Below are 22,497 nucleotides of genomic sequence, written 5' to 3'. Positions count from 1 at the left end.
TTTCCGCCGTGTCACAGTTCACTCACCGTCAGAGCAAAGATGGCGTCGCTGAGTGACAAATCAGTTTGGGACGAGGTGGAGGATGGAATCGGCGAAGAAGTGTTAAAAATGTCCACAGAGGAGATAGTTCAGCGAACTCGTCTCCTCGACAGTGAGATAAAGATTATGAAGAGCGAGGTGCTGCGGGTGACCCACGAGCTGCAGGCTATGAAGGATAAAATCAAAGAAAACACGGAGAAGATAAAGGTGAACAAAACCCTGCCGTACCTTGTGTCTAATGTAATCGAGCTGCTGGACGTGGACCCCAACGACCAGGAGGAGGACGGTGCTAATGTGGATCTGGACTCTCAACGGAAAGGAAAATGCGCCGTCATTAAGACCTCCACTCGACAGACCTACTTCCTGCCCGTGATCGGGCTGGTGGACGCCGAGAAGTTGAAGCCCGGAGACCTGGTGGGTGTCAACAAAGACTCCTACCTGATCCTGGAGACCTTACCCACCGAGTATGACTCCAGAGTCAAGGCCATGGAGGTGGATGAGCGTCCCACAGAGCAGTACAGCGACATTGGGGGTCTGGACAAGCAGATCCAGGAGCTGGTGGAGGCCATCGTCCTGCCCATGAACCACAAGGAAAAGTTTGAGAACCTGGGCATCCAGCCACCCAAAGGGGTCCTGATGTACGGACCACCTGGCACTGGGAAGACCCTCCTGGCCAGGGCCTGCGCCGCTCAGACCAAGGCCACCTTCCTGAAGCTGGCCGGTCCACAGCTGGTCCAAATGTTTATCGGAGATGGAGCCAAGCTGGTGAGAGACGCCTTCGCCCTGGCCAAAGAGAAAGCCCCATCCATCATCTTCATCGATGAGCTGGACGCCATCGGAACCAAGAGGTTTGACAGCGAGAAGGCAGGAGACAGAGAAGTTCAGAGGACCATGCTGGAGCTGCTCAACCAGCTGGACGGATTTCAGCCCAACATGCAGGTCAAGGTAAAGATGCTGCTCCAAAAAGCTGTTTAAACTCCTTATTTGTTCATATGGGAGAAATCTGACTCTGTAACTGTCATGCAGTACAGACAACAGAATAGTGTAGAAATTAAATAAATGTACATTTGAGTTCAGAAAATTGTATCTCTTGACTGTAATCCAGTATTTCAAATATTCATATTATTATTACTATAATAGAAAAGGTGTCAAGGTGCAAAAACCTTGTATGAGGTCTACTGTTCTTCATATGCTGATGTTCTTTATGCAGGAAACGGCAAACAGAGTCAGCAGAAATGAAGTACAGTGAATTTAAATGTGAAATTTGGCCACACAGAACAATCTACACAGAAAGTGTAATGGATGGACATACAAACCTTAAACAACTTTCCTGTCTTTTTAATCGCCACTGTGGCATGGCTTCACAGCATGATGACCACAGTGTAACTACAGACATTTTTATGTTTTTTAGGTGATTGCTGCCACCAACAGAGTGGACATCCTGGACCCTGCGCTGCTTCGTTCAGGCCGTCTGGACAGAAAGATCGAGTTCCCCATGCCGAACGAAGAGGCCAGAGCTCGCATTATGCAGATCCACTCCCGCAAGATGAATGTCAGCCCCGATGTCAACTACGAGGAGCTGGCTCGCTGCACCGACGACTTCAACGGAGCCCAGTGCAAAGCTGTGTGTGTGGAGGCCGGCATGATCGCGCTGCGCCGTGGGGCCACAGAGCTGAACCATGAGGATTACATGGAGGGAATCCTGGAGGTCCAAGCTAAGAAGAAGGCTAACCTTCAGTACTATGCCTGAGGACACTGCCTGTGTCTGTCTTTGTGTGTGAGAGAGTCTTTGATTAATGAAACAATTGTTACAGTTGCTGATTTACTTGGGTTAAAAAAAATAAAATGTCAGAACTAAGTGTTGTGTTTCTTCCTGCTCAGCAGTGATCAGAGTCTGTGTTTTCATTGTCTCAAGTGGTGCAGGACATTATCACAGATGTTAAAATATTAAACACAGCAGTTGGGAAGGAGCCCAATGTAAGTTTAGTACAAAGTGGTTTCCTACCTGCAAGCATGCATTTTGTGTGAGCAAGCGTATTAACCCAATGCCAGAAAATTAACCAACACTTAACAATAAAATAGATAAATGTTGATGTTTTATCAGTCACCCCTGAGCACAGGCAGTGTGAGTTTGCCACAGGTGCAAATCAGTCTACAACACAATGCACAAAACCAACAGGTTAATGGAACAGTGGAGAACCATGTAGATATGCCAACACAAAAGGCCTTTTTCATAACAGACATCACAACAGGAAAATAATGGGGGTCATTAATGGCATTCAAATTGGCTACATTCCATTCAAGTGTGCCAGTCCCACAGCCCTGCTAAACACTGTCCCATATCTGTACAATGCACTCATTATAGTATACCATTTTAGCAGTTATACACACTATCAATATACTTTACTGCAACTTTGGAAAGCTATTGGCAATTGAAGTTTGCAAAGAGACATCCAACTACTCCACCTAAAATTTAATACGTTCTTTTCAAGAATTTTTTTTTGGGCTGTTTCACCAACATTATCTAAAATGTTTTTGAATTGTTTCAGTTGTGAGCAGGTCTTCCTTTACCCATTGCATTGTGGGAGACTAGCACTCGTCAACAGCACACTCAAAACATTTAGTGTGCATGATGTCTACTTTGAGTATCGTTTATTTTGTCACTTTTCTGGTGTGGACACCCGACATGACAAAAACCTGCTGAGGATCTGTGGGACACAGCTTCACTTATCTTGGCAGGAAATACACAGGTGTGACTCATTTTGCTAATGATAACTTATCCCCAGCAAGTATCCCAGTATCCCTTTCTAGTGGGCACACTTGCTCGAAACCAGAATCCTGAAACTGGGACATTGAAATGGAATGCTGCCATCATTAATATTAGTACTTCCAACTGTGTTTCTTTCTGCTATGACAAGTGAAAATGTCTGCAGTGAGAAAGGCTCAAAGTCTACAGGAGTACATTTTGGGGAATCTTCCATATATTTGCTGTGAATGGTTAAAAAAAATTAAAGCAACCGCACCAATCATGTGATCAAGTTAATGAGGGAAAACATTAAATATATTATCTTTGTACTGTTTTCAATTGTTGTGGACAAAACAGATTTGTCAAAAAGGATTAGCAAACTATCACATTTTGTTTATTTTTTACACAGTCCTATATTTTTTGGAATCAGGGCTGTCAGGGCTCTTAGCCTGGCAATCCTTATTTTAACTAATACGGTAATGCCAAGCAGCTGACTTAAAAAAAAACTATTGTCTTCCTCCTTTTTGTCATTTTCCTGAGGGTGTGGGAATGTTGTGTCTCAAAGGGGACATGAAATGGGACATGAAATGAACAAGACCAAATTTTAGAATTCTTTACATTTATTAAGAATGTAAAAAGAACAGCTGAGTATTTATCCTCCCAAAACATAATGAAAAACAGAGCAAGAGTGTAGGAAAGGGGGATGAAGAGAGTTCCTTGTTTCTCAGAACAGGAGTGCTGATCTACTATCAGGTTGCTCGACCAAAAATCCAAAGTTGTAATAATAGCAGAAACTGAAGGGGATACTTGTGGAAAGCAGGAAAAAAGTGTTGATGTTAATGGATGTAAATTGAGAGTGCATATAAAAAATGGAATACCAGCTCCCCAGTTAAAGCATCAACTGGATCAGCACTCCTGTTTTCAGAAACTTGATGTTAAGCGGCCAAACCAACAGGGTGAATATGGGAAGAACAGACCAGAGAGGAAAGCACAAAAAGGGGAACGTCACCCCCCTCAGTCTTTCCTTAGTGGAATGGTCTGCTCATTGATGCCCTCCTTAGTGACGACACAGATTCGAAGGGCATCTCCGGTGTAGACATCTCTCTCCGCGGCTGAGATGAAGACATCTTTGACTAGCTGAACCGCCTTGTCCTGAGTCAGAGGAACATGTTGTACACCCTCCATGTTCTTGAAACCAATCTGTGGAAGGAGAGACAGACATGAGGGTAACTCATCCACTATGAGAAAAATTGGTTGCAGTACTGCATGGTCTGCAAACCTGATGACAGTATTTGTTATTTACCTGGTTGTCTAGTAGCGGTTGTAGCATAGCACTTGCTGATCCTCCGGCCTTGTAGGTGTCTCTCTGGTAGGAGCCCACTGGGTCAAAACTGTACACTGCCCCTCTGCCTGCATTACAGACATGAATTATTGCAAATAAAAATAGTCATAACAAGAACATGGTCAAACCTTTGTAAAATTTCCACCTTAGATAACTTACTGTGTAATACAATGAAGCACAATATATGTAACAACCCACACAACCCCCGCCCCCTGCATTCATCATATACCAGAAACACAGCTACAGCCTAAATATGAATATGCCGCTGTTTCACTTACACGATCCAGTGCATACATACACATACAAAAATGACACATTTACTTATAACATTTACTCCTCATAATACTGGCAGCATTGAAGTACTCACCCTCTTCATCCAGTCCTCCGATGATGTTGTAGACGTAATAGGGGAAGAACCTCCTACCATACAGGATGGTGGACAACATGGCTGCGATGGCTCCGCTGGTCATTGTTTTATTGTTTGAGTGTTTGTACATCTGAGAGAGGGGAAGGAACATCAGTTCAAGTGCTAGTAAGAATTAAGTAACCTGTGACATCCTTTGTCGGTCTAGTAGGTGTGCAGAAGGCAATTCAATAAAACTTAAAATAGAGGTAACAAAGACATCATAAAAACACAACCATCATCATTAAAAGACACATTAGAATATCAGCCTCATGGCGACTCTGTCTTAGATACAAATAGAACAGACAGACAGACTCTGCTCATGTACAAGCAGAGGCAGGACAGTTAGCAGAGTTACATAATTTTAGGGATGACACTAAATAAAGAATGAAACCAAAAAAAACTGCTGCAACAACACACCTTTAGTCTGGCATCAATGATTTTAGTCAGAGTCAGGCAGTCGCCATGGAAACCACTGCAGCCAATGACGGTTGTGTCTGTCCTGTCAGGGAAAGGCAAAAAAAAAATCAGTGAAGGTCAGAGCAGCATATTCTTCATTTTATTGTGATGACAAGTGATTTTAGATGCAGCTACATAGCTTTGCTGAGGGGCACTGCAGCTTGTCACTGAGCACCAAGCAGAAACCAACTACACCCCCATCTTAAGAGCATCAGACCATAGCTGCAGTTACTTTGGTGGTTCTGCTCCAAACTGACCTTATAAAGGCTTTTAGTGAATTTGAACAGAAGTATGAAAAAAAACAGGTAAGTGGAACAGCTATAGATTTAAAATAGTTCACGGTTCATGGTGTCGTAACACTGCCGATCTGCTATGCTGCTTCATTCCTTCCTTCGTTGACAGTGACTCTGCACACTTACAGCTTGTAGCACTTTGGTGAATCCCGGCTGTGGATTGAGTAGCCCTCACTCAGCCTGGTGTCTGAGGCTACGATGGCAAAGTCTTCCCCGGCAACAGCCAGCACGGTTCTGAAATAGAGGGGGGGAAATAGAAACTAGTTTATTCATCTTAAAAACCACCGCACGATGAGGACGTGAATATACTGTTGTCCCAAACGGAAGCTAATTTTACCAACTGACTGATTCGAAACTGAAACTGTGTTATTAGCTTATCTTTCCCCTTTCAATTTGTGGCCTATAATGCTAACTTGATAATGCTAACTAGATAAACTGACGCTTAAAGTCCTGGACAAAGAAACGCTGCTCTGTTCACACACTTTCATTACCTTAAGCTTTGTTTAGTTTCCGATGGCATACCGTGTGCTAATCTGTTTTAGCTAGTTAGCACAGTCAAACAAGATGTAAACGTTAGCCAGCTAACAAGCAGGCTAACGAGCCAGCAGTTGAAAAATCACACTCACCCTCCATTGAAAGCATATGGTGAGAACCGGTGCTCTACTGGACCGGTATAATGATAGTCTTTCATCTTCCCGGGGTCTCCAAAAGCATGAGCAGAAAGCATTTTTATCACAGAATGCCAGCGGTATTAAAGACTCAGGTCCGGTAAACTCGCTGTATCACTGCAATATGGCAGCCTTTTCTTTTACTGTCACTACAGCCGTATGTTCAGTTGTGTTCTGTGCGAGAGCGCCCCCATAGATTGTTTGGTGTACAGCATCAAAGTTGTTTCAAAGATTTTACGGAGATCAAAATATTTTCCCTCACATCTCACTACTAACAATTGTGTTATTCTTTTTAATTTGTTTCTGTTAAAAAGGGAGAAAATAAGATTTATGAAAAGCCAAATGATTACATGATACAGATTTGCAGTTTGCTGGACAGAATGTTAAGACTGTGTGTAATGACTAGTAGATAATATAGATTATCTGTACTACACAATGCCTTAAAACTTAATACTAAAATCGCCACTGGGTGGAAGAAATAAATTGTTCACACACTCAGGGACCACTAAAGGCTAAAAACACAGCAGTATTTGTTGCAACAGTGGCTGTGTATATGAAACTGTCTAATAAATAAGTCTTTTTAAAATAGTTTTTATTGGGGGGGGGGGCACACTTAATTCAGTGACTATGACATTAGCAACAGATATTCCTTAACAACCTGCTTACTGAAATACAACAGAAAATAGACAAAATCATTTTTAAAAAATTACAAAAACTTATTACAAACTGACTGCAAAAAGATCTAGTCATAACTGATGGATATTTCCTGTCAATGTAATTACAGTGAGTGGTATAATAATTCATAGTGGAGGGTTAAAAACAAAATCAATAGACTTAATGTCAGACACTTGTTTCAGTAATCCAGACCTTCACATAAATACCTGAAAACTCCTGCAGCCATGAGGCCAGCGTCCATTACTATTCATCACACAGGAGCACAAGCACCATGTCATTATTCAAGATAAGACTTAAATAAGGTTGCTCTTTACTGGCCAGCCACATTAAATACATGTCAGCTAAAAACACCAACTGTAGTATATAAGGTACAAAAACATTCAAAAATGCTGAAACTGAATAATGAAAAAAAACAGCTGTGAGCTCTTGTTAACATTGATTGTTCCAGTAGTACAGAATCAAAAGCACCATTTGTTCAACTGAAACAATTCCCCAGCAAACAGCCAATCACTGCAGAAATGTTAAGAGACAGAAACTACAAGATTCACTGGTTTAATGAAGCAGGAAAGCACTGATGCTGTTAGTGGTTAGCAAATCACAGGATTTAGTGCACTACATTTGGATGGATTGGATTTGCATCTTAGCTGTTCACCTTATTTAAACATGATGTCTGGAATTCAGCCAATCAGTCAATCTCTAATATTACTACACTACAGTTAACATCTGATCTGAACTTTCTGAGCATGTACATTTGAGGTATCATCATATATTGGTTTCTCGACTGATTGTGATTCAAATTATAGGTCTGCCTTACCGATGTTATCAAAGCTTTCACAGAAAAGATGTGAAAAGAGTTTTCTAGTGTTAGCCTGTGCATTTAAAGACAACCGATGAAGAAAAAGCAACAGCAAGTTAAGATGTTATGTTCGGTTTGCTGGTATTTGGTAGGAGAGCAGCACTTTTGTTTATTTTTGGGCTCACAGTGATCTGATGCTTTAAACATTTTACAGCTTCTGCAAATGATTGAACAAAGGACATTTGTGTAGAATTTGGCCAAGGTATTGAGGTTAATGATGCTGCTGATCATTTTTTCGCTGACTTGGACTTCTTCGGTGTTTTGGCTCCTCCCTTCTTCTTGGGTGTGGTGAAATCTTTGTCGCAGACCTCACATACCCAAAGGCCTGAGGAGACGGATAGAATCCATTAAAACATTTTAAAAAGAGACAAACAAAAATACAAAGCCATGTTTTAAAAAGCAGTCAAAGTAAGGGAATGACTGTAACGGAAATTCTGTGTGTACAAGTCTGCTTTTGTCTCTCTGTGTCTGCCCACCACACATTGTGCCTGCATGTGTCCATGCACTCACCGGTGGGAATGGAGTCCATGCCCACGCAGAATGTGTGATATCCTCGGTCACATTTGTCGCAGAACATCATCTCGTCCTCATGGTGGGGCTGCTGGCACACAGTGCAGGTCTTGCACTCCATACACTGCCAGCGGTAGGTCTGAATCACACCCACCAGCTCTTCGCTCATGTCCAAGCAGGACGGGTGGCCTAAAGTTTATGGACACGAAAACACGTGCACAGAAGCAAGCATGCATAGGCAGAGCCGGAGACATGCAGACCCCCCCGACACACACACACACACACACACACACGTATATATAGAAATAAGTACATGACGCATGCATACAGACACACATAAGGAAGCACATCAGACAAAAACGCAAAACACACAAATACAGACAGAATGTGAACAGGCCCACCCATCCACACACACATGAATTCACTGTCCTATTACTTTAGAGGATTTCAACACAAAAGCTCTCAATGGCAGAAACATAAAAAAATCTACTCACACCTATCCTAAAATCAGCTTCAATGTATTGTCAGGAATACTTATAAAAACAAAGCTACAGTTGATCTGCAGCTATAAAATACCCACTGATATAAATCAGGACCATCTCAAAACATCACTACACAAGCTTTTCTGTCCAAATGTTAACACCCACACAGTATTTAAACAAGGCAGTAAACACACTTTCCTGAAATGCTTGCTTATGTACACTGAAATGAAATTTGGTGCAATGGACAGCTGAACATTTCCTTTCACTGATGCTAGAGAAGATTCATCATTTCAATGATCTGTTAGTGTTATGTACCACTGATGTCAAATGAATGAGAGTCACAGCAATTTATGATTACTGCCTCTATTAATAATTTTACTCTCTGGAGCACAATTTACACAAAAACAAATACACTTGGCATTAAAAGTGCTGAAACAAAGTCTAAAAACGGGGAAGTGTCCTTTAAAATCAACAGTGCCAACTTACCGCTGTTATCACATTGGGAGCAGTGAATGAGAGCCTCTGGCTTGCCCTTCTTGTTGGCCTCTCTACCCTTCTGGCAAATGCCACATATAGCATTGGGAATGACCTTAGGCTGCAAGGGCAGAATAATGCTATAAAAACCATGGGTATCCTGCAGTCATGGACAATATAGTAGTTCAACAAATGTGTAATGCTTGGATAAAAAAAAAAAACAAAAAGACCACTTCATCTTGACTAACAAAGGCCTTTTCTACTTTTGGGGGAATTACATGACATCTGGTTTATACAGTTGAAATATAAATGTAATCACCTGGTGTCAAAGCTGCCGTCCAACTAAGCCAACCTAGTTCTTGTTTGTAAGTTCTTTTTGCTGCATTACAGAGCCTTTGTAGCAAGGTGCAACCCCAGGTAACTGGGTACTATACAGAATTCCTCACAATAAACTGTAAAAGCATACAAATTACCAGGAAATTAAAATATGTTGCAGAGTACAGACACAAGAAAGGTGTATGGTGTCTAACAAACTCTCCTGCAATCATGTAAAATCTGTAATCTTCTGGTCAAGTGGTGGCTGATTTTGAGGAACTTGCAGTGCTGTTTTATATATGAAAAGCATTACATCACCCACTACTTATCATAAAAGATTGTTGAATGTTATTTGACATGGATACGGACATCTGGAGTTGCTTTATATGCAACACACCTTTCAGTTCCACGAGAGTTAGAGAGGAAAGAACTACAGCAGAGAGATAAGAAGACTTGGGGACATTTAAATCAGGATGGCACACAAGTAAACAGGGAAACATGGATACTCAATGAAGCCAAGCAATTAAAACAGGAATGCATGCGTCCTTCTGTTCAGCGATACAGTTGGTGGGTAGACAGAAAATAGTTCCTGTATGAAACTGCTCAAAACTGAAGACTGTCTTGAGAAACTGGGTCACGATGTCTGAACAATGCTAAGTTTTTCAAAAGTTTTTGGCGCTTTGAGCAAGACAAACTGAGTGCATCTAGTTCAATTATCTCAGAGAGAAGGCAGACATCTCAACAGCTGATATCTCCAGATATAAGCAGGATAAATAGCACCACAGGCAAGAGGGAAAAAAAAACAAAAATCTGTTTTTGATTTTGGGGTGAAGGTGCACTCCTTGGTACATGGCAAAATTAACTAAAAATGTACTATGTAAAAATCCCTTTGTTTTCCTGTTATTCGTGGACTATTTGTTGAATGTGCATCATGTCCAGTTACTTCTAATGCAACAAGATAGTGACATCCTTCATTAAAATGTCCCCTGACAGGAAGTGAACAGGTTAGACTAAACAGTCATAGGTACAAAACTATGGGTCAATAAAGGACAAGGTTTGGTAATGATGGAAATCCAAGACTGGAAACAAAGCAGAGAACTAAACTAATAGCAGAACAGCAGCAGAAGAGGGAAATAGGAAAAAGGAGGAGCTTTATAGAGCCCCCTACGGCCATTTTTCAACTGTACATATTCTTACGCATTTGCAAATATATGCTCTAGCAACACTTTTACAGGTCATACCTTAGGCCTTGCTACATTACTGAAATCATTAGTCAAAGGATCATTCCTATTGCTTTTGTGAACTGAATCTTTGCAACCTTAAAAAATAGGATTGTGGCCACATGAAAAGCTAACGTTACAGGCAACGTTCAACCAACAAGTCATTAAGTTCAATAAGTCTGCTGGATGCTCGCACAGTCCAACCATCTCTTCAATGAAAACATCCATACAGAAAAATCCAAAATAAGCAGTTCATGAGGTCAAATCTAGCTAGTTTGAATGAGTTTTATTCTAAATTAACTGAATTTGCTCAACACAAGAAATGCTGTTTTTTATGCACATTAAAGAAAAGGTGCTCACTTTCAGGCATGTTTACTTTTATATAATCTGTTTGGTTTCCTTTTGTTTTGTATGGCATCATATAGCTCTAAATATTACGTATAATTCAAATACAGAGGCATACACACAGAGACACAATTACGTGAGAAGTTGATAGTGGCTGACCACACACTCATCCACAGCTAGTGGATTACACAGTAAAACAACAGAATCCTGCTTTGGTAAAGCAGTATGTAAATGCACTATCACTATATTAAGATGATTAACGCAGTAATTTGATTAAATGACAAAAAAATCAAACAGATGTGACATTCTGACATTCTCACATCAGAGATGCAGAGGGAGGAGCAAAGGGTTTGATTGTGTAATACTGAGGACTTTCTATGTTAATGCAGTGTTAAAGTACGGAAAAGCATGCGGCAGAACCTTCATCTGCAAAGGCCTGAGCAGCACATGAACTGTGCATTTGAAATTGAGCGTGGCAATTATCATCAACAGATTCTACAAACTTCAAGAAATTTCTATTATGTGCCCATTGTCACAAAAGAGCATGAGTATTGTCTTAATATAAGCTGCATAAAGCAGAGACACAAAGGCTGCCGATCAGTGGATTGTGGACTGTAGAAAACACCTTGTTTTTACTATTATTGACATGTCAGGGAGCATGTCTCTGCTGTCAAGCCTTCAAAACAAAACTACGTAACTCTTAGTGATAACCATGGCCCTCTGATATACTACATCACAAAACTTTCTGAGCTCCTTCTGAGAATCAAACCAGAACTGTCTGGTGAGAACAATATCAAGGGCAAAAACACTGATAGTGACTATAATCTGCTGCAGTTGATGTTGCTGTAATTAACGCCATATTACTGTTTGATACTGCATCACACCATTGTTATCCATTATTCTTATCTCCATAACGTCTATGTATAAGCTACAAAGAGGTTGTTGAACATGTCACGTTAATAGTGAATTAGACATTTGCTAAAGCAACATGTATGTAACATCCAACATGTATCACATTATAAACAAAACGCTTCTGCAAAGGCAATTAATCTAATTCCAACTTTGTTGTTCATTATTAGTTTTTATTAATGAGCTGTTTGGGAGATACCACACCACTAGTCATGAGGTCATCATTAACCGCTGCACACACTGGAGATGGTAGCCAGACCAGAGCGAAGTAACGTTAATCAGCTAGCAGCTGCATCACTGACTCAAAATTTTTGCTGTCACATGTGGTGTCTTTCACAGAGACATACAAGTCATTAGAAATCAATAAACCTTTCATCTAGAGGGAGTTTCTGAAAAGCGGAAAAATAGATGAAAAAAAAATCAATCCAGTTCAGCTCTACGGGGCGTTTCACTTCATCTGATTTGCCAGAGTAACAATATTATGGGTCAAATGCCTGAAAGCTATCACATATCTAGGTTCTTTCGTTCAGTACAGGGATATTATGACACTGACTAATTCAAGTGAATTCTGCAAACATGCCATATCTGTAGGCTGAGACAGCATACTCAAAATAACTGATGAAAGAAGGTCAACTTAAGTTAAATCAAACTTAAAAACATTGAAACTGTTTAAAACAGACACTAGAAAATGGGACCATGCCCACACCACAAAGCTGAGCTGAACTCAACTGGACTTACCCAGGTTCAATATACTCTCATTAACAGCATATTTTAAGATGTTGGAAATTCTGCAAGGTTGAGAACTGGAAAAATTAAACAGAAATCAATGTGGCTAGCAAAAGAGGGCTACAGAGTACATGTTCACTAAAATAATAGTATTTTCCCATCTACAGTCCCTTGAACAATTAGATGAAATTCAAGGGGTATATTTAAAATGACTCCCAGAGACGTGCAATGACTGGGTGTTAAACAAAAATTAGAGGCTTGTTTAAGTCCAAACCCAGACAGACAGCATACAGACTACTTCTAGCTCAGCTCAGCAACAGTGTGAACAAGGTCAGCAAGTCCTCATCTCTCCAAGATGACATAGGGATAGCTGAACCCCATGTCATACAGCTGTCTGATACTTACTAACATTTTAACAGTACATCACATGGTGTATAAACAAAGCATATCATTATACCAATACACACTTAAAACATTAGGGTTAAGTGCATTCTACACTTCAGATATAAATGTTAAAATCTCTAGTGTTAACATCAATCATATTTTTAAAAGCAACCACAAACTGTATGTGGTTTATATCTTCTATATCAGTATAAGAAAGACTTATTTTCGAAAATGAAAAAGGAAAACTAGCAGCCAAAACATCCACTTACTTGTCTTGGAAGAATCTTTTTTTGACAAGTGAGGACAGACAAGAGGTATATTGAAGACATTCAAAAAGAAAAAAAAACTTTTAAAGTTCAACTCTGTCTTCACTGAAAACCCAAAAAAGTGAAAGTGCAGTGAAAAAGAAACAAGTGAACTGTTCCTTTAAAATGTTCTTATTGCTCACAGTCTGGTAAGAAGAGGGGGAAAAAAAGCCATGTCGCAATCATAAAAACAAAAACCGAAGACAAGACCCCGCAGCGTGTAACTGTGACTCTGTGTGTGTGTGTGTGTGTGTGTGTGTGTGTGTGTGTGTGTGTGTGTGTGTGTGTGTGTGTGTGGACCTGGTTGTCCCAGCTGACAAACTGTAGAAGCCGGAGAACAAAGTGAAGAAAGCTAGGGAGGGGTGGCGGGATGGATGGAGTAAGGGAGTAGTAGTAGTAGAAAGAGGAGGAGGGGGTAGAAAAGTGCTGCTGCTGTTGTTGGAGAAGAGTTCAGGTGGTTTTGTCCTCTACCTTGTACCCTGGGGTAGCTTTGTGGGAGGCAGAATGGCGATGGCTGCCGTCTTTGCCCGGTGTGGATGTCCTGTCTTTGCCCTTGGACTTGTGGCCCTGTCCACCTGCTCCCTCCTGGCTCTCCACATCTGACGTGTTGCCTGAAGAACTGTCCTGTATAGGATCAGGAGAGGAAAGGGCGAAGCACAATCATGTATTTCCCTGCAGACATCTGAGTCAAGTTTGGTAGAGGAAAATGATCCTGATATGGGACATGAGAATCTATCACATAACTGCTTGCATAGTTGTGAAGTAGACTTCTATTATTAAGATTCTGTATTAAGAGGGTGGATACCCGAACTGAGCCCATCGGGACCTGACGGGTTGGCCGGGCTTGGACAAAAATTTTGAAATGTTTGGGTTTGGATCGGATTCTACTTGAAATTGTGCAACCAGCAATGATAAGACTCAAATTATATCATATTAATAACTTCTGATGAAATTGCATAATATGTGTGTGTTAAAAATCTACCTATGGCCTATATAAAACAACGGCTCATGTCTTACAGATGAGTTCTTGTTCTTTTTGTCTTCCTTGCCATCCTCGGCATCATCTGAGTCAGGTTCTGAGTCCAGTGCAGGGAGCTCTGGATCCAGTGGAGGCTCAAACAGAGCTGTGTTCAATGGCAAGTACCGCAGCTCATTGGGAGAGTACCTGTCATGCACAACACAATGATGCATCAGGGCTAAAACATTCAGTGTCTATCCAGAAAAAAGAAATGTTCACTCTTTTAAGTGTGTAATGTACCTTTTGTAGTAGTCTTGGAACTGTCCTGGTATGAGAGCCACAGGGTAGGGCCCCGTCCTTGTCAGCTCTGGAGCCAGTACCTTGAACCTGCCCTGAGGCACCTGGATAATCTGGAGAAAAACACATAAAACACAATGCATGTCAAAAAAAAAAAGTTCTGCAGAAAACGTGGCTAATGATGCACAAAGCTCTTTTCTGAATCTCTGTCGAATATCAGTAAGTAAGTTCCCTGTCTTCCCACGTTGGACTTACATGTGTCTGCAGGTCAAAATAAGCTCTCCTCTCTTCCATACGCTCCCTGTTGAAGTTACTGTTGAACTCTGCAGCTTTTTTAGCTGCCTTCTTAATGTACTCGGGAACTTTACTGGCCTCCACCTTCTGAGGGTTCTGCTGCTGCATTTGCTACAAAAAACGACATACAAAGACTGTAAGAGATATGTTCACACATGTATGTTGATTGAATACATTATTAGAATATAAAAAGCCACTGTAATCATCAACCCCAGGACACTTCTTTACTTGGGACACTTACAGAGTACTCTTTAGCTATTCTCTGTCGCTCTCTCTCCTGCAGTATGACTGAATACTCAGAGTGCTTGGTGGGATACTCCTTTATCATCAGATCTATCACCTCATCGCTCCGTAGAGCTGTCAGACCTGAAAACACACACAAGACACACTCTGTGCACACTTTGCCTACATCAAGCACACTGATGACAGATGTGATCAAATGCTATTTACAAAGAAAATCTTGTAAACAAGGTACAAGACTATAAATGTTGTTAGGATTTTGTTCCATGTAGTGAAACAATTGAAATGCCAGAGGAGTGTGCATCCTACCCAGAGTACATTGTGTCTCAGTAATGACGTTCTGTTCACGCAGGTAAAGCTTCTCTTTGTGGGACAAGTCTCTCCTCTCCATATCTACAGAGTGACATAGACACAATATCACTGGTCAGCCTCACTCTTTTCCTCGTTAGAACAAGAATAAAGAAGTGTCATTACAGCAGCAAGATAGCAGACAATTATTACTGTACTAATCCAGTAATAATATTAGGAAACGAACAAGTGTTATCACCAGGTATAATACTGTTTTAGATTTTTACTTCAGTCTTACCAGGGTACTTCCTCTTGAAAGATGTGACTCCCAGATACTCGCTGACCTGCTCCTGCAGCATGTAGTATTCACCTGTGTCATCTGGAGGCCATTTGTACTCTGTCAGGTTCTCTGCTGGGAAATATGTCGGGCTGGAAGGGGGGAGGAGGGACAACAGCGGTGGAGGGTAAAAACGCTTTAAAAGATTCCAGATTCAGTTACATTTTTTTCCCCAAATTCGATGTTTTCCTTTGAAGTTTTTCTAAATTCTGTGTTTTATGATTTAAGCACATTTTGTCATCAGAAAGAGAGTCTAATCATGCTAAAATTTAAAAAATTCAGTAAGAAAATATTCCAAATGTAATGAAAATCAATGAATTTGATATAACGCAATATTGCACAACGAATGGATCATCTGCAGGACAGCCTCCACATGCAGCTCGAACACTCCGGGAGCCCACTACTCTCACATTTGGGCAAATGCTCCTCGTTTACAATGCTTGACCAGAAACGGATGTAGCTTTTGCATTTTTTCCAACACTATATCTGGCTCTGCACACACAGCCATGAAGTCTTCAATGCACAAGTATCTTGCATCTGCTGATGTGGTTGCACCTCTGAGAGTTTGTTGAAATGCTAATTTGTTACTGCATGTCACACATCAAGCAAGCCTACCCAAGGTCTTGACTTGAGGTGTCGCAGCTTCGAGAGCTGTCCCCTGAACCCATTCTCCTCCTTTTGGGAATCTGGCTGCCATCATTGGACTCCTCTTCTATTACATCCTCCTGCAGAGCAAAACAAGAACAGAACACCATAAATATTAATATCACCAGTCAACTGTACCTAGGGCAGGAACCACAACAGCCATTTATAAAACAGTGTGTTATAGGACTACCTATAACACAAGAGCATGCTCAGACAAACAGTGCACGTTTCTGGACATCCTCAGACCTCAGCATCACTTCTCAGCAATCAGAGAAAATGGCATTATTCCTGAAACAGCAGTATAAATTTTAGACATTCATTCTTTTTTTTTCCTAAACCGTCTTGGTACACAATTCAAGAAAAAAAAAATCCTGTAACGCCACCAGGTAGTTACATTACACCTAGTCTGTGAGGAGGCAAAGATAAAACCGCAAAAATAGAAGTTTTCCAGTCTACATGAATGTGTTCACTTTTGGAGATTCAGGTCCTGTCTGTAACGTTAGTGGGACCCCTTTTGGGACAGAATGAGGGGGTACTTGGCTCCCTATACAGAGCTATTTTTAAGCACAAACACCATGCAATTCGTGAGCAAAATTACATCGATATCAAACAAAAACACAAAGGCATGAGCTTAGATTTAACATTAGAGTTGGTGGAAACAGGGCAGGAAAGGGCACAGAAAACGGTTAGCGTTGCTGCCGTCACACCACTTAGCGTTACACCTGCGTAATTTGACGTCTTATCTTATAGGGATATAAAAAAAAATCATTAATGTTTGTAAACACAAAATCAACACACATATTAAAAACAATGGGGTGATGCTAGCGCCGATAACGGTTGCCATTCATGGACAGGGATAGTCGTTAGAAAGCTAACTAGCCGTTAGCTAAGCAAGCCACCTTTCAGGTTAATGAAAAGAGTTTGTTGTTATTCTTTTTTTTCTGCGGGATACAAATGTCACCTTTATGGATTGTGCTCCGGGAGTGGCAGGGTTGCTATCGCAGGGCGGTCTAACAGGGAGCACAGCAGCCATGTTTCACTAAAACCTGCAGCTAGGCTAGCTCAGTAGCCAATTCTTCGTTTTCTTCTTCTTGAAAGGTTTTTGAGGTAGTTGGCAAACATAAAGGCACGTAATCGCCACCTTCTGGACTGGAGTGAAGGTCTGGAATGAGCACTTATCTCGCTACATCTTAATCATGATTGTTATTTGATTCTATTCACAATACTTATACTAGTTGGCAATTTAGAATTCAGTAAGAAATGGTTATCACAAACTTTCGATGAATTTGAGTGGTATTGAAAGAAGTCTGTCTCACTTCTGGTCAAACAGCACCACCCTGCGGCAATTTTAAGATATTAGAATGCTCGGCCCACTGAGGTTGCTCTTATTTTGAAAATACACACCACGTACGGGAAGTCGGAGGGGAAAATCAGCTGGAATCCGCGGAAATCATTAACAGGACTATTTTCCTATAGTTAGCTAGCTATCCATCTGTCAACTTCTAGTTTTCCCTTCCTTCATTTTTTTCTGTCTAAACGCCACACTGGCGATGTCGGAGTCATACGGTAAGGAGGCTGTTTTGACACGTCCCCGATGCTAACATCTTCATGTAGCCACAGAGACGGGATGGGGCAGGTGTGTCGAGAGAGCTTTTTCTCATCGTAAATAGATAGCTGGCAGGCTAGCCGAGCCGTTGCTGAAGGCTGCTGGCCTTAGAAATACCATGTCAGCGTAAGGAATATCACAGAGGTAATACAGTAGAGTTTACAGTGGCTGTGAAGACAAAATGCATGGAGCTTGTAAGGTTAGTAATCCCCACAGAGGTTAGCGGACTGGAGAGGAAGCTGACACCTGAGGACAAGGCTGAGGATGATGAAGCTGGCATGAGGATCTGAGCTGTATGTCCTATAAACTAGACACAACACGACGACTGTAGGGATCTTCAGGTGATAGCCATGGTGTGAGAGGCAATCGATGTGGTAGCTTCACCATTTTATATTCTGAATATTATGATTGGCTGGGATTGTATTGTGCAGTCCCACCACCATCTATCTGTGTTGGGTTTGTATTATATTATTTTTGTGTTCCCACCTCAGATTTCCTGTTTAAATTCCTGGTGATTGGGAACGCTGGAACAGGCAAATCCTGCCTGCTGCACCAGTTCATAGAGAAGAGATGTAAGTCAGACAGATGCATCTATTGTAGTGTTTAAAAGTGCTAGAATATGTAAAACTCTCTGAGTCCAGGCAGTGATATTCATTGTCCTGTGCAGTGCATTTTCTTCCCTGAAAAGATGCACTGCAGACCAATAGTATCTATTCCAGTTGTTTAATAATGATGGCAACATGCCACATTTTGTTTTGCTTCCCAGTTAAGGATGAATCCAACCACACAATTGGAGTGGAGTTTGGCTCTAAGATCATCAATGTGGTCAACAAAATGGTCAAACTGCAGATTTGGGACACTGCAGGACAAGAAAGGTTCAGGTAGGCCAAAATCCCACCATCTACAACTCTAGACGATCAATCACCAGCAGTTAAATTTAAGCCATTTACCCTCAGTGTGTACATACCGTTATAATCTAATTGACCACACTTGACTAACAGAGAAAGACACTGGAGTGTTGGACAGGTGCTGGAAAGCTAATCCGTTTAGTTTTTTCAACAATGGTTATAACGTTATCAGACAAATTTTGTGCATGTCTTCAGTTTAATGTACAGTTGATTTTGCCACATAAAGCTTTGTTGCGTTTTGTTATGTTGTGAGAATTGGGGATTGATTATTGGACTGTGCTTTTTCTGCCATGGCAAGCCAAAATGTCTGTTTTGAAAAAAGGGGCTGTCATTACGTTTTTTTGTGCTTCCAAAGGGGGAAATGATCGGATCTGAAGTTATCTAATATCTGTGTGTGTGTGTGTGTGTGTGTGTGTGTGTGTGTGTGTGTGTGTGTGTGTGTCAGGTCTGTGACCAGGAGTTACTACAGAGGAGCTGCAGGAGCCCTACTGGTCTATGATATCACCAGGTAAATCAGCCGATCACAGAACATGATTTCACTCACCTTGCTGTCAAGTGCCTTGACAAGCTGCCCTCCCCTTTCTGATGTGTAACTCTGCCTCTCTTTCTGTGTCTCTATATACTGCAGTCGAGAGACGTACAACGCTCTGACCACGTGGTTGAGCGATGCCAGGATGCTGGCCAGTCAGAACATCGTCATCATTCTGTGTGGAAATAAGAAGGACCTGGACGCTGACAGGGAGGTCACGTTCCTGGAGGCTTCGCGCTTCGCTCAGGAGAACGGTAGGATCAGAACAGTTTGTGGGATTCTTTGATAATTTCCCTCTAAATCTCAAATAATAGCACATGAACTTATTTCTTTGAGTAGAGGGAGCTCCAGGCATTGCCCTATTATTGTGAGAGGAGGAAAATCAATATTCTTTCTTAAATTACTGTAATTTACTGTTCTGCAAACAATCCTGCTGCTCAGAGTAAATTGATTGTGTTGTTAAGACTACAAAGAACTGAAATACCACATGCCTACGAGTGTCTGCAACTGATATTGTGTGTGTGTGTGTGTGGGACAGAGCTGATGTTCCTGGAGACCAGCGCTCTGACGGGGGAGAACGTTGAAGAGGCCTTCGTCCAGTGCGCTCGGAAAATCCTCAACAAGATAGAGTCAGGTAGGAGCTGCCATCCTCACCTATAACCCACATCCACGACTCTAAATCCCCTCTTAACCCGTCAGGCTCAGGTATGCCACCAGACCCCACACTGTAGCAGCTCTCACAGAGGATGAGTTAGAGTCAGACACAAAGGGTCTTTTGGCGGAGACCCCAACGTGAACCCCACCCTCTCACGCCTCTGTTTCTCCACTCATGCCGCCTCTCCTTTTCAGGGGAGCTGGATCCAGAGAGGATGGGTTCAGGCATCCAGTATGGCGACGCTGCGTTACGACAGCTTCGCTCTCCTCGTCGTGCGCAGCCTCAGGGCACCCAGGAGTGTGGCTGCTAGTGGACGCGCCCAGACAAGGTGAAGGGGCCAGAGTACCTGATGGCACAGTGTGTGCATCGTGAGATGGTGGTATTTTTTGCTGTTTTGTGCCACAGAATAAGATTTCTCTGCAGCCCTCTTTCACATTAGGAATGACAGAGCTTAGTAGGTGGCTGGAACAAAGAGAAAAAAGGCAAAATAGTTTCCTGATACAGATGGGCCTGCAGTTTTTAGCAAACATTACTTAAACAAGAGTACATGGTGAATTTTGGGGGGGGGGCTATTTTCTGTGGCACATTTTGTGTCTGTGCTAATTATAATGAAGAAATGTATCACAGAGAACAACATTGCTGCTTACATCAATGTTTTATTTCTCTCCTCTGTGTGTGTGTGTGTGTCTGTGTGATTCGTGTGTTTCAGACAAGTTTGGGGGGGCACTTCAGGTTGCTCTGCTGGTGACTCTCTGACCTTCGACCTTCGCACGAAACCTTCAGAACCTTTTGAACCTTCGTTGTCACGGCTGCACCTGCAGAGAGCCCGAAAGACTTCCCGGTCACGCCTCCCCCAGCCCCCTCACAGAACTCTGAGCATCTCCTCGGAAACCAGAGCCCGCCCACCCTCCAACATTCTGCTCCACTATTGGACCAAACCCTCCCCAGCCCTCCAATCAGGATGTGAATTGCTGACATGTATGTACCTTCTCTTCCTCTCCTCTTTCTACTTGCCTGGCCCCGCACCCGCTTAGTTCAGTTCGTTTGTTTTCTCCCTCATCACTGTCCCCATCTACCTTCCATCTGGACACTGAAAGGACGAGGCGGGGAATTTGCTTCCTTGCCTTTTGTGTTTGAATTGAACAGAAAAAATAAATGAGTTAAAACCTTCCCTCACTACATTACTTCTTTTTCTCTATCCGCCTGCCCTGATTGCCTGTTGGCCTATTTCACTCCTGTCTCACACACTTTCCCTCCCAGTAACGTACCCCCAGGCAACACAGCTGCCAAATTACCTTCATCAGCTTACCTTAGCTCCTTTCCTCCATCCCTACCTTTCTTGCATTGTTTACATCTCATCATTCTCTCTGCTTACCCGTCTAGCGGCCTGTCTCTTGACTCAGCTCTCTGTCTTTCTCAGCCGCTCCCCTATCCCCCCACAGCATCTTACACACTGTACAGTGTTTGTGTATATAAAGGTTGACGCATGTTTTCTCAAACAGAATATCAGAGTATTTCATTATGAAAAGATATTATATTAAAGTAGAAATCATATCCAGCATCTGTTCATGCTCCACTGTATTATTATCATGTTACCCTACAATACACTGGCAACTTGTAAGCAGTATAGATGAGCAGTACTGTTTGCAGGAATCCTTTTTTTTTTTTGTAAATGGGACAAGCTGATGTGGAGTACGTTACTGACTAACACATTTGTGCGCAAAAATCCTGTTTTATCATTGTTTAAGGTAATAGAAAAAAAAGCCTGAAATATCCTGAACACACATTTGGCTTCCTGTTACTTTAAATCGTTTGGAGTGTGAAAGTTAATCTGTCATCTTTGAGGTTACAGTGACACATTCAGCATTTAGTTTAAATGACTTATCTGACAGCGTGACACACTTCTTCTTCCAAAGCATCCCAGTTATGACTTATGTCTCATTTATAAATGTTGCCGTTTACATGAATACCTCACTGACTGCTGCCAGCTGTGGGGTCACACTAACTGAATGCATTTGAAGTTTTAGCAGCAGAGTGAAACTATCTGATGTGTGTTTGGTTTTTATGTTTCCAAAGAAACTTTGTGTCCCCTGTTTTGAGCTTTGAAACATCTCGGCCACATAAAGCTTTCCACAGAAAATGCTTACATTTTGGGAACTGTCTGAAGGTTTAGAAGTGTGTTTTGCATTGCTGTATTTAAGCATTACAACATGTGTATGTTTTTTTTTTATGTTTTTTACATTGTTGCCCCTTCAAAGTGAGTCATTAAACTTTTAAATCAAGCACACTGTAGAAATACACATTAGATTTGACTTGATAGTAGCTTTGGCTGCTCCACATCAGTTTGCTGTCTCATGTTTATGTCGTTGTGTCAAGTCCATTGTTTTTATTTATGTACATCAGCTTTTCTCTTGTCATTATGAATATCATGGATTTTAATTTATTGTGTATGATAAAAGCATATGTTTTTAAAATAAAAAGTACTACGAATATATAGCATTGTCTTTGAAAAGCATTTTTTTGTGTGTTTAATCAGTGTTTTTGGAGATGTTATTGACGTTAGAGGTAATTTGGTAGACATGAACAGGT

The 22,497-nt window shown here is 41.6% G+C and overlaps 4 protein-coding genes across 5 annotated transcripts; 2 read left to right on the top strand and 2 right to left on the bottom strand.

The window, feature by feature from the left end:
- Position 1: 1 nt before the first annotated feature.
- psmc3 (proteasome 26S subunit, ATPase 3) lies at positions 2-1,910 on the top strand. Its single transcript, XM_041961096.1, has 2 exons — positions 2-984; positions 1,451-1,910. The coding sequence occupies exons 1-2, from the start codon at positions 40-42 to the stop codon at positions 1,787-1,789; spliced, it is 1,284 nt and encodes a 427-aa protein (XP_041817030.1). The 5' UTR covers positions 2-39; the 3' UTR covers positions 1,790-1,910.
- Positions 1,911-3,387: 1,477 nt separating this feature from the next.
- psmb1 (proteasome 20S subunit beta 1) lies at positions 3,388-6,083 on the bottom strand. The gene is made up of 6 exons (XM_041934306.1): positions 5,909-6,083; positions 5,409-5,516; positions 4,951-5,032; positions 4,495-4,624; positions 4,089-4,195; positions 3,388-3,985 (listed from the first exon to the last, which is right to left on the bottom strand). Exons 1-6 carry the CDS (start codon positions 6,007-6,009, stop codon positions 3,800-3,802), a joined length of 714 nt encoding a protein of 237 aa, XP_041790240.1. The 5' UTR covers positions 6,010-6,083; the 3' UTR covers positions 3,388-3,799.
- A 229-nt stretch (positions 6,084-6,312) lies between these two features.
- phf10 (PHD finger protein 10) lies at positions 6,313-17,296 on the bottom strand. Its single transcript, XM_041939795.1, has 12 exons — positions 17,172-17,296; positions 16,181-16,290; positions 15,527-15,657; positions 15,250-15,333; positions 14,942-15,066; positions 14,662-14,811; positions 14,410-14,519; positions 14,169-14,316; positions 13,623-13,775; positions 8,960-9,068; positions 7,992-8,180; positions 6,313-7,806 (listed from the first exon to the last, which is right to left on the bottom strand). The coding sequence occupies exons 1-12, from the start codon at positions 17,241-17,243 to the stop codon at positions 7,709-7,711; spliced, it is 1,479 nt and encodes a 492-aa protein (XP_041795729.1). The 5' UTR covers positions 17,244-17,296; the 3' UTR covers positions 6,313-7,708.
- Positions 17,297-17,652: 356 nt separating this feature from the next.
- Positions 17,653-22,487, top strand: rab4a (RAB4a, member RAS oncogene family). 2 transcript variants are annotated; one of them, XM_041933587.1, is made up of 8 exons: positions 17,653-17,776; positions 18,308-18,388; positions 18,583-18,697; positions 19,170-19,232; positions 19,353-19,507; positions 19,792-19,887; positions 20,103-20,236; positions 20,618-22,487. In XM_041933587.1, the coding sequence occupies exons 1-7, from the start codon at positions 17,761-17,763 to the stop codon at positions 20,216-20,218; spliced, it is 642 nt and encodes a 213-aa protein (XP_041789521.1). In that variant the 5' UTR covers positions 17,653-17,760; the 3' UTR covers positions 20,219-20,236; positions 20,618-22,487. The 2 variants fall into 2 exon arrangements, with proteins under 2 accessions (XP_041789521.1, XP_041789529.1); XM_041933595.1 differs by having other exon boundaries at positions 17,659-18,157; positions 20,618-22,486.
- Positions 22,488-22,497: the final 10 nt, after the last annotated feature.

The sequence above is a fragment of the Chelmon rostratus genome, chromosome 1 (genome assembly GCF_017976325.1).
Source record: "Chelmon rostratus isolate fCheRos1 chromosome 1, fCheRos1.pri, whole genome shotgun sequence".
NCBI classification, from domain to species: Eukaryota; Metazoa; Chordata; class Actinopteri; order Chaetodontiformes; family Chaetodontidae; genus Chelmon; species Chelmon rostratus.
Note: the sequence above shows the minus strand (reverse complement) of the source record. Positions and strands in the feature narration are given on the sequence as shown.